Here is a 12,478-nt window from a genome sequence, read left to right as displayed (position 1 = left end):
AAAGAGTGCTATGCTTTTTGGCAAGTTGAACATAAAATCATAGAATCGTAGAATGGTTTGGGTTGGAAGGGACCTCAAAGTTCATCTGGTTCCAAGCCCCTGCTATGGGCAAGGACACCTTCCACTAGAGCAGGTTGCTCAAAGCCCCATCCAACTTGGCCTTGAACACTTTTAGGGATGGAGAATCCACAGCTCCTCTGTGCAACTTGTTCCAGTGCCTCGCCACCCTCACAGCAAAGAATTTCTTTCTAATATCTACTCTAAACCTACTCTCTTTCAATTTAAAGCCATTCCTCTTGTCCTATAAAACTGATGCACAGGTCACAGAAGATGTGGTTACAGCTCCAGCCCATGCAGCACTGTCAGCTCAGCCTTAGAGTTCAGAACCCCATACCCACAAGAAAGCTTAAAACCAGGAGCGGGGTGGCATTGAGACCATTTTTTCCTGTACATGTAAAATGCAACAAATGAGCAGATCAGACCTGCACACAAGAATCATTGCAAACTGCAAGAGGCTCATAGGAAATTTTCTTATTATCAGAGTTATTTAGCATGTAGCAGTTTTAGAAATTGAGCACTCACTCTGCCAATCCAGCCAGTTGCACTTTCTTCTGTAAGTTGTTTTCCCTAAGAAAGAAGAAACAATCCCACAACAATTATGTTTGTTTTACATCAGGCTGTATTTCTACAAAGATAAACACACGGAAGTACTCTACTGCCTTCTAGTTTCATTCTCCCATCTACTTTTTCTTACCTGTGGACATGACCAATTACCATTTTCAAAGTCACAGACTGTGAGGACTGAAAAATTCTGAATTCTTCTGAGCCACTGCAGACAAATCCTTTGATCTGTCACCCATGTTACAGCACTCAAATAATGATTCCTGAAAACAGCAACAGCATTAGATATTTAAAATCCTCTCTGTAATAGCATACCATACAATAGCATTCAGCAATTCACTGAATGAGACTCATCTGGGTATTTTCATTTAAATCTACTCTTCACAATAAACAATGCTGCAAATGTAATTGAGCCATTTTTTCATCAATTGTTTTTGCTGCTAGTAGATGCCTTGGTTGTTTTCATAGATACAATAAAGAATTAGATGGTTTGTACATACCCACTGCCAGGAAGATTGCAATTAAATTCTAACAGCCAGATCACTATTCTCTAATGCATAAAATAATAGCTACTCCAGACTGTTCATAAATCTTGTACTATGTGCATCTAGAGGAAATTCTTCTGAATATAAAGTTGCATGTGCCTGAGCTTTTGGAGTGTTACCCTTAGCTGCATGAAGTTGGTTGCTTGTAAGCATTTTCTGAACATATTATTTTTGTTCAATTTAGTAGTTATTTCCATGAGTTAAAATGGAGGGAGGGATCATAGCAAAACCAGATATTACTATTTGAATGGTTTATTTTCATCTTCAGAATACCAACCAGTTAACATGAAGATCTAGAGGATTTGAAAGAAATCATTTTCATTAATATTCCTGTGTATTAATTTTAAAAATGCACCACAAAATGTAATGAGTTTGTTTACCATTATGATCTGTAAGATGCACTGTCTTTTCTTATTTTAGATCTCTCCTATCTCCTAGAAGCCTTATGAACTAAAATAAAACAAATCTCCCCTCCAAGGCAAGTATACATTTTTAACCGGAATTTGCACATTTGACTTAGTTCCAAGTTCATGTTCCCTTTTTCCTCAAAGTTAGTTAACAAAAATGTGTGGGAAGTTTTGTCATAAGAGTATCTTCGTTGGGGTTGGGGGGGGGGGGGAACACTACTATTACTGTGGATGGATTAAAAATACATGCCAACTGGTTACCGACAACTTTCAGGTTTATTTCTAGATTGCAGTTTTGAAATCATGTTTGGAAAAGGTCTATTGTTGCACTTATATTTGACTGGGAAGTTGGTAGGTCATTTAATTGCTACTGTTGCTGGCTCTCTGCAAGAACTTGTTTGAAAAAAATGCAAAAAACCTGCCATTCTTCATGTACTATAATACTGATTTCACTTGTTTTGTATAAGGGGAATTAGTCCCACAAATTTTGTTCCTTCAAAGTGAGAGAAGTTAACAATTCTGGCAACTATAAATCATTCATCAAACAAACTGGACAGTACAATGAAAACAAAACCCCCATTATTTATCAAGCTATTTTTTTAAGGTTACAGTTGAGACTGGGAATGCATATTCAGTATTCAACAATCCACAAAAAGTTAACTAAGCTGCAATTAAGTAGTAGTAGTAGTAGTAGCTTTGCACTGCCCTTCCTCATTTGCTGCTGAGAAGGAATACTCCTGCAAACACTCTCTACTCAGAAGTCAACTTATTTTAGGTCGAATAATTTCAGACAAGAACCCTTCATCCTCCTGTTGGCTAACAGGAGCCTCCTGTACCCCGATGCAAAAAAATGGAGTTTAAGCACTGTATGGATTTCATGCTGGTCATTCCAGATTTGGCAGCTTTTCTTGACAAATAAAACTTTTCCTCTGCACCAGACATGCACTGTGCCCCTTTCAAATGTGGGGTACAATTGGTGCTCATACACTCCGGATAGTGCTGTAATAGGCAACCATTTGCAGCAGCACTGTTTCTTGACATCCCCAACCAGGCAGGTGGGGTGGGGTGAGGTATACCACCAATGGAAACTTAGTTTTTACTCAGAATTTAGCTCAAGGGAATTAAAAATAGAATTTTCCACCACAAAAATTAACCTTTCCTGTCATACAGTGGTATAAATAGAAACACCATGTAAATATTCATTACTTTGTGCTTCCAGGAGCAAAAGTACCCAACAGCCACATTGCACATCATATGGCTTATCCTGCTCATGTACCTTTGCTCTTGCAAAATTCCCCAAGACTCGTTCTGGCCACCTCAACTTTTGCAGGGCACATATGCTGAGATGTGGCCATTATTTGGATCAGCCACTGGGAGAAAGACTAAGTTTTGACCCTTGCACTGATCATTCAAGGCTTGATTTATCTTTGTATTGATCCTGATTTACAGAGTGTTACATTCATTTAAAACCAGATTAATTTGACATAACTCACACCTGTGTTAGCCAGATGGCTACAAGGCTGGAAGGTAGCTGATGGTTATTCTCCCCACATCAGCTTTCATAAGACGTTAACATAAAGTAAAACATAACTCTGAGACAGCAGAGACCTTAATCAGTATTGAGCAAAATGCAAAGGGCCTTTAATTCTGAGCCACTGAAAGTCTGGAATAAAAACAGGGCATGACAGCTATATAGCATCTACCTATTGCAGTGTTACTGTAATGAAAGGATAAAGAACAACATATTCATTAAAACTCACATATCTCAGTTAACACATAAATGCTAGTTACACTATGGTGAGGACTAAATGGATATATTCTGGTTATAGCTTTTTGACCACCACGTACAAAATACTGGTTTTATGCACAAGCTAACAGACCCCTTTTGGGCTTTTTTTTCTGGTGTATTAGCATAACCTGTGCTTCCATACCCATCTTGTTTGTAAGTGCAAACCTCTAAAAAATTTCCACAATACTGTTATAAAGAAAAAACAAACCCCAAGATCTGGGATACCAAATTCTGTGTGCATGCACTTTAAATCGATGTAGCTGCTCTTTACAAAATACATTTATATCATGTTGTGCATTTCCAGTGGCATTTTGAGAAATATGATTTTCCATTTACTGTGAGAGGTGCTGATTTTCACCATGTTTCCAAAGAAAACAAACATTTAAGTATAAATCTGAAGACAACCATGGTACCTTGCCTTAGCAAGAAGTCTGCTTCCAAGGAAATCAAATCCTCACTTACCATTAAGGTTTTGTTTTGTTGTATTCCTCCCCTTGCCGCACTCCCCCCCCCCCCATGAATTGGAATACATATATTATAATTTGATTATACCAAAACTTGTTCATATTAAAGTTGTACTGTGAAATGACTTCACCATAGTTAGACTCCACTGAATGTGACGAGCCAAGAACTTGTCACATTCTGAATATAACATACATGGAATATGCCATCTATATATAATCACTAGGAGGATAATCTCTGTGCAGATTTTCTCTGGTAAATCTTGTTGCTACCAGAGACGCATGACAGGGAAAAACTGCCATATACGCTGAATATAGGGAGGTCACATATAAAAGCTCCTCCTATCCCATCAAAAGAAACAATCAAAAAATTAAACAAAATTTCTTACACTGATTTTATTTCTTCAGGTGGAGAAATTTCAAGAAGTTTGAAATCTGGAAGTGATCTGGTATCCACAATAAAGAATTTCACAGTTGGATTTGTAGCTCCTGCCTAAAAATAAACATTTTCATTGTACTTTTGAAGAGAGAATATTCTTGGTAAAATGAGTTTGAAATTATAGATGAATAAGTTACTACAGAAAGGTAGAACCAGCCAACTTCAAACATGTGAAAAGACAAGTTCCTAAATGCAGTTTTTAAGATTGATACATAAATTATCTTTTGTATTTTACATGAAAGTGTTAGTTATGTGTTTCTAGATAAGAAAGACTACTACATTTAGAAATATTCAGCTACATAGGGCTTGCTGTACCCAAAGGAGTATTTAGCCATCTCATCCTACATGCCACACACTGTACCTAATAATGAATCAAATCCACTGCTAACACACAGAAAGTGCTTCTCCATGAAAGGATCACCTTACATTAACTGGTCATATCACAGCTGCCTATATCACAATCAAAGCCATGACTGCAGCACATACTCTACTATTTTTAATATAGTGCTACTGACAGCAACATAACTGTGTCAGTAAGGGCTGCTTCCCTGGAAGCTAACTAGCCAAGTCCTCATTGTAACAGTTAGGTAGCTGCAGCTGATGCACCTCCAGAAGCCAGCAATATTCCAAACACAAGGGGTTTGTAATAAAATGTGTCATTTAAATTGGCAGTTCATTCTACACCTACGTCTCTTCTCAGGCACCACGCTCAGGACAGAGTGCCTGCAGCTGTCTGCAAGCCCAGCTGCTCACTGGGAGCATCAGTGACTTCTCTGAGGGAGGCTCCAAGGGGACAGGCAAAGACCATGTGCTTCTGAAGCTTTGGTAAGCGTAGGGAGTGACTAACTGCAGCTGCTGCAGAGGAAGCTTGGCAGAAAGAGGGCAGTCTCTTCACCAAACAGCTCTTAAGTAAAGCGATTGGCTGGCTGCATCAGCTCTTCTGCCGCAGTTAATTAAGAGTGAAAATGCCTTCCTGAAATGGCCAGACCATCACGAATTGGGATGGGGTGGTGAGATGTATTTGTGGTTTAAGACAATACAGAATATAAAACCTCAGTGATGAACAGAAAGAACTGAAGAAAATGATGGGCTTGAGATGGTTTCAACCCATCTGTTCCTTCCCAGCAATGGGGATGCCTAGCACTGTAACGGTGAGCACAGTATGGGGTATGAGAACATGTTTGTAGTGTGGCTCAGGAGAGAGGAGAAGGAGCTGCTTGCACTAATGGCTTTGCTCTCACAGCTAAAAGTGAAAAAGATTTAGGTGTGGGCAAAGAAATTCCTTCAGCAGATTCTTCCTCTTCCTCCCAATACAGGAAGTGAAAATGCTCCATTAGTTGAAGCAAGATTCCATTATCAATACCATGCACAACCCTAAGACAATGTACATCTGCCAAATGCTTTGTACCAACTTCAACTCCCTGTGAGCTTTTATCTTAATATCTACTCACTACCTCAAAATTTTCTGGTGAAATAACAAAACCTTAAATCATATGGGTTTTTTTCCTTTTTGCTTTCCCCTGGAGATAATAAAATACTTTAACATTGCCAGATGCTGTTGACTCCAGAAAGAGTAATCACAGCAAGCTGTTGAGGAGAGACAGACAATATTTTCATTAGCAGGAACAGATTAAATGAGACTTCTCTCTTAATGAAACTGCATGTTTAATAAATAACACAGACCTTGGGATATGGGATTCTAATGGTCTTTGGATACTGCAAGGTGTCCTCAGAATAAAAGGAATACTCTATAACAGGAACTTCTGTATCATCAAAGGCTGCAAATGCCACAAAATCCCCATTTGGAGACCACCACAGAGCAGAATGGGTGCCAAACATTTCCTCTGAAAGAGAAATAAACATATTTAAGTTATAACTGACATAACTGATAAGTCTATTCTAGGTGCTGTTCTCATTAGTTTTTAATAGGATTTCTTAAAAAAATTTAAGTTCAGATACCACAGTGCAGACTATTGAGGTTCTGAAATTAGACATTAGATCAATGTTTATAATCTATCATATGAGGCTAATTCACACACTGTGATTTCCAGTGTCTTACTGCAAGTTAGGCAAACTCATTTCCATTCTTAGATCCTCACACTAACCTGGCATTAAGCTCAGGTAAGGATGTATGTTTCTGTTAAAATACAGACTGATGAGTTTGAACTTTCCCATGGTAGAAATGAGATAATAATAATTACAATAAACCAAAGTTTTTACATCATACTGTAAAGTAAAATTTGCTTGGCATAGTTACCTTCATAAACCCAATCTGGTATTCCATTGAAAATTTTATTTTCTTCTCCATTTTGAGTGACTTGCACAGGTGGTGCTGTTGGCGAAGCTTTTACGTAAACATTATTATTCCAAACATACGCCTGCAAAACATCATTGGGATGACAATTACTACTAGAGTAAATCCTGCTTCCTCTCTCTACTTCATCTACTGGGAAATTTACATCAGACAACAAAAACCATCTTTAAAAGCTGCAGTACATCAAACATCACTGATACTTAAAGTCAGAATTACTAATATGGATCAGTTGCAGCAACCTAACAAAAAACAAACTATCAATGATAAATGACATGACACCTGTGTCAAGTTTTGAAAACCTTGCTATTCATTTTCTGCCAAGATATAAGCTTATTTTTCTTCTCCAGGAGTTGTTTTTCACTCATTTGTCTTTCAAAGAAAGCTATCAGTGCTTTGGTGAAGCATTTGCTGGGGTCTCAGCACTGCCAATAGCCCTGCAAAGACAGTACATTTCTTCAGTAGCCCTCAGAACTTCTCCAGATTTTGGCACCTGCCTTCCTCTCTAATCAGCTCTGTTTTTCCTCTCCAATAACTGAACAACAGTTTATTCCAGAGCTTCACTCCAAGATGCAGAAATTTTTTTTCAACTTCCTTTGCTTGTGTGATTGATCTCTATAACCTGTATACTTATTCTGCAATCAGAATAAACAAAATGCCACAGATCCTATGCTCACCACAGGGAAAAACAAGCCTTGCAAATGCAGTGGCTGTCACCCCTGCCACGGATTGGAGGGGAGGAAGAAGAGGACAGTGGAAAAGAGTACAAGAGAGATTTTGATCCTCTAATCCCATTACATGCATCCATCAAGTAAAACTTCATAGATTATTGTGCAATTAGGAGATAAAAATCACAGTGATGAGGAAGTAGACAATTGTAATGCTGCTGCCTTTGCAAGGGATGAGCTACTGTCTGCAACTGTAAAAACATGACGTTCCTGTGCATTCGTGCATTTCATGTCTACTGGGACCACTATTACCTTCAGGAATGCATTTTCATTAAAGAACAAAACAAAACACACAGGGGGATTTTGGAGTCTTTCCAGCAACAGCAATCAATATTGAAACTACTTCAGCTAGTAACAGTAGGGAAGTCCCAAAACCTAAAGGGTACAGACAATGTGAGTTTCCATGTCATATGTATGAAAATGACTGTTATGTAAGTTTCACTTATCTTTACTAACCAGTTTATGTCCAACAGGTGACCAGGATATATATTGTGTATCATTATGTAGTTGTCCATCATCTACAATAGAACTGGAAAAAAAAATGCAGCCAAGAGGAATCAGTGAAATGTCATTTCATTGGAAAAGAATGTTAAAACTACATCTCGTGTGCCAAAATTACTGACCTGCTATTGAAATCATAGATGTGATATGAAGCAGTAAAGGAATGCCTCCACAACTGCAAAAGAATTATTTTAATATTATGAAAATAAATGTCACCAGTATTCACATCTCTTACAGTTTGAATTACCTCTGAAACCTTCTACATGCTTTTTCTATAGACAAACAGAACACAATGAACATACCAGGGTAACATATCTCTGCAACGCTTAAGAAGAAAAGACTAAAGAACCGATACCTCTCTGGGATCATCATTTAAATACTATGACAGAAGCCACTGACTGATTCAAGACAGAGATACAGATGCCAGAGATGCTGCAGATTTTCAGAAATCTTTATAAGCTACAGGGCAGACTATCATCACTATGCAGAGTTAGTCCTCCTCCTTGTGCCTTACTGGTGCACTTCGTGTTTTCTGTCTCATTTTCCATGTTGTATTATTTAACTTGCCATCTTACTGTATAGTAGTTCTCACAAGTTCCAGCATTGTGTCTGTAGCGGTTCCTCCAGTACCAGGGTGACCTGTTCCCATTCATATTGTCACAAAAATAACCCTCTTCTCTCAGAAACCTGCCTCTTAAAGTGTGTATCCCTCTGTGGGCACTTACAGAGAGAAAGATGATGAAAATGCAGATAAATTAAAACATGGTCACTATGTGGGGCTGGAGAGGTTTGATTTAGTCCCCAGTGCTGACATGTTACATTAATGTTACCTTCTATGATGGTTCTTGAATATTTGTATGAAGATATAAAACAACAACTTAATACTACACAACCAGATGGCTATTACATAACAAGCGTCTACATCCTCATGATTCATTTTGTTACTGTTTTTTTTGCAATAAAGATTAATAATAACAGATCTTTCAATCACACTTATATAAAGGTTAAAGATCTTGCTTCAGCATGAAAATAAAATTAACTCTTATGAATGCAACAAATAAAATACTATCTAGCAACACATCACAAGTAGGGGGGATGTCTAGGGTGGCTGAAAAAGTATTAGGCATTTTGTGGCCACTAACGATGCAGTGAAAAGTCAATTCTGAACAATTCAGAAAGACAAAAGGTAACTGTCTTAGAAGTATCCAGTAAGGAAGCTAAAACTGAAAAGAGTGATGACTGAGTGCACAGTGTCTGGCACAGTGTGAGAGCTATTCTTGGACTGCAAAGCTAAAACATGGAGACAGAGCTCAGGGACACAGTGCTTGAACATTTGTACACTGCACAAGTCAGCACTGGGCTTTTTACAAACAAAACAGGCTGCTCTCTAGAAAAAAATGGAAAGAACAACAAAGTTACCAGTTTCTCAGTGCACAAACTGTACAGCAAATTATCACCTCCACTAGGCTCCGCAGTTGGCACACAGAGCCAAGTTTTCATGCCACCTGACATAAATATAGGTTGCACAGTTCAACACCAAGCCAGGGTGAGGCATTGTGCTGGAGGCTTTTCATGTGATTTTTGATAGTAGAGAACGAGGACACACGAGTCCACTCCAAGCACAAGCCTTCTCTTCTAGGCACATGCTGCTTTTCACACACCTCAGTTTTAAACTCTTACAGCTTACCACCACAATGTAACAAGCATATATATACATACTTACAAGACATATAACCAGCAATATCTATTCATCACTGATCCGTACCCACACGGCTCCTTGGATAGCCATGCCTATCTACTCTTCTAGACTGTTTTCCCAGATGAACCATCCAGCCTCACTCTCCTTGTGGTATGTCTCTATTCACTTTTTATCCAGTTGCTTTTGTCAGGCAGTCTTGCCTCTTGTGCCAAGCTCATAGATAATACCAGTCTCTTCTCCTCCTGCCTGCTCAACTTGACTGTTCCCCTGCAGACATTAATCTCATTCATCCATTCTCCTGCATTTCTCTCACATTCCCTCAGCCTCTCAGTTGTTCCCAGACCTTTATTTCCTAGTTTAATCCTCAGATGTAAGGTGCACTTGTACCTTTGTATAGCTGTACTGCAGAAGAGCAAACTTTTGGTCAGGAGACAGTATAACTGTGCTTGCCTTGTACTGATCCTGTCAAAAAAAGGAAGGGCAAAAGGAACATATTAAGCAGCAATTCCAAAGAAATGCACAGTACAAAATACTAAATTCAATACCTTTCCAAATGTCTGCATATATTTTAAGTAAGTCAACATACTATTGTTGTATTCGCCAAGACTACTGTGGATGCTCCAGTGTCAGCATTGATAAGTAGGATGTTCCCATTAGCTGTTTTGTGAAGATACTGATTTCCTAGAAAAACAAGAGAGCTGCTAATAAAAATTAAGCAAAATGCTCATCAGTTATTTCTTTTTCCCCCCTGTTTTTAAGCATGAAATAAAATTCAAAATTCTGGTCAACGTTGTGCTTCCCATTTCTGTAATGAAAGGATGCTTATAGCACAAGAATGTTCACAAAACGTAGTCCTGAGGCTCGTAGCATCCACCTTCTAGCATCTCTTTACCTTGGGGTACTAGGCACATTCAAAAGCCAAAGTGGCCTGTATCTGCCTGTTTCCTGGCAGCCCAACGCACAGGAAGCTGACACACTTCAGAGGATAACATGCTTCTATGAATAAAGCATAGAAGTAAGTATGCTCTTTTAGCAATAGAAGAAAATGGACTGTCATGAATGTGAACAAGTATCTAAGGGGAGAACGCACAGTTCTATAATGGCACTATTAAATAATATAGCTTTTTTTTTCAGGATACAATAGTCACTTTAGCATGAGGATATGTGTCTACTGAAGGTAGGACATCTTCTTGACATTCAAGTTGTACATAAAAATGAATTACCTGAAATCCACTGCAAATTATGTGTTTTGTACTTATAGTCATTGTTCAAGTAGTTCTGTAGAGTGTATGTTCTTCGTGAATCATGCTCAGAGGTACTTTCTGAAAGAAAGAGACAGAAGAGATTTTGATGTTGCTACAAATTGTTCCACCACAGCTTTTAACCTGACTACTGAGTGGGCCTTTTGTTGCTGGTTATTGATGTGTTTTAGCTAATCAGTTCTAAAGTACCAGCAGTGGAAAGGAAATAAAACTTTATTTCAAGGTAAATTCAGCAAGCATAAAATAAAGAAATGCCAGTGAAATCACTCAACAAGTTCATGTAAATGAAAATACCTTTTGGACCATGACAAACAGAAGACCTCTGACTCTCTTATCTCAGGAAACATATACTTGTACTCCTTAAAAACTGAAAGGAAGTGATCTTAGTGCCTTTCTACCCATGCTTGCTCTGGAAAGTTCACTGCAGAGCCCTGACTACTAATATTTGCATCAGGCATCAACTGTGGGGTGGGGTGTACAAAGCAGAGATGTACGTGCTCATGTTCAAGACTGGTGGACAGGTAAGGTTGTCCAGATGAATGAAATGTGACATCCACATGAGTAGATGTATAGACCTTGACAGATACCTAAAATTAAAGCAGCTGCTGCACTGCATCTCACATTCTGTAATACTGCTGTTCCTGTTCATGAACCCTTCAATTGTGAATCATCTGCTTCTCATTAAACTCAAATTTCAGAAATATCTCAAATGAAAAAAATAAATCTGAGATGCAGTAAAATATTAAGAGAAGGTCCAATAAAGAAAAAATAAATCACAAACACCTTCTAATAAGCTTATAATGAAATAACTGGTCAAATATTTATTCCTATCTTGATGGGTTTTCCATGAAGGTATCTTAATATTTATTGCAACATTACTGTTTAGACAAGAAAATTAAATCTAACTGGGTTACTCTGAAAAGACCAAGTGAAACTTTGAACCTAGTTAAGCTAACGAATTTGGTCATCAGCTGCAGCACACTGCAGTCAACTTCTATGAAAAATGTTTCTTTCTTACTGACTGCAGTTCACCACCTACTCTTTCCAAAGTAGGAAAAAATAATAATTATGAACATTAAATAATAAACAACAACTCAGTTTGTGAGTCTTTGTGATCTTTTTCCCCTTAAAACAAAGACTACAGTTTTTAAATTCAGGTGTGCAATTCTCTACTTGCTTCCTCCCTGCCTTTTGTTGTTTCTGTATTTTTTTCCAACAGAAACCCAAAACCTACCCTCATACAAATCTACACAGTCCAGAAGGGAAGCAATTTTAATTTCAACTGCCTAAATCACAAGACCTAGAATAAAAGCAGCTGATAAAAACACTCAAGTATAGATGGGCTGACTGATCAACTAAGACAATAACCCACCCCTTTCAATTCAGAGTCCCAGTCTCTCTCTTCTTTCATTATGCTGAAGAAGAGTGCAAAGACCTTGAGGACACACAGAGAAAAGCACCTCATAATAATTTTTGCAGGTTATCTTTCTGCAGGTTAAATACATCTGACATCTGGAACACAGCAGGGAGATATTACAGCTTTATTCTTATTTCCAAACAATAAGCCAATTGTATATACACAGCACAGGCTGCACAGCCACTACTACAATAAAAGTTAAAATGCTCAGCGAAGGTTAACAAAATTGCTTGCTCAATTTCATTTGAAATTTGACTGTTCTAAAAAATTCCTAGGATAGATCTATTGCTTTTGATGC

General features: G+C 38.1%; 1 protein-coding gene across 1 annotated transcript in view; it reads right to left on the bottom strand.

The window, feature by feature from the left end:
- Window positions 1-10,823, bottom strand: part of DPP4 (dipeptidyl-peptidase 4) — a gene marked incomplete at its 5' end in the record, with an annotated part of 31,138 nt that extends 20,315 nt beyond the window's left edge. Inside the window, 10 exons of the mRNA XM_009084548.1 lie at window positions 583-627; window positions 755-884; window positions 4,213-4,316; window positions 5,946-6,106; window positions 6,520-6,640; window positions 7,758-7,830; window positions 7,925-7,977; window positions 9,889-9,963; window positions 10,088-10,182; window positions 10,725-10,823. Of these exons, the coding sequence (XP_009082796.1) occupies window positions 583-627; window positions 755-884; window positions 4,213-4,316; window positions 5,946-6,106; window positions 6,520-6,640; window positions 7,758-7,830; window positions 7,925-7,977; window positions 9,889-9,963; window positions 10,088-10,182; window positions 10,725-10,823 (956 nt within the window). The remainder of the gene's footprint in view (window positions 1-582; window positions 628-754; window positions 885-4,212; window positions 4,317-5,945; window positions 6,107-6,519; window positions 6,641-7,757; window positions 7,831-7,924; window positions 7,978-9,888; window positions 9,964-10,087; window positions 10,183-10,724) is intronic.
- Between the last annotated feature and the right edge of the window lie 1,655 nt (window positions 10,824-12,478).

This window comes from Acanthisitta chloris, unplaced genomic scaffold (assembly GCF_000695815.1).
Source record: "Acanthisitta chloris isolate BGI_N310 unplaced genomic scaffold, ASM69581v1 scaffold27141, whole genome shotgun sequence".
In the NCBI taxonomy this organism is placed as follows: domain Eukaryota; kingdom Metazoa; phylum Chordata; class Aves; order Passeriformes; family Acanthisittidae; genus Acanthisitta; species Acanthisitta chloris.
This window is presented reverse-complemented; position numbering and strand designations above follow the sequence as displayed.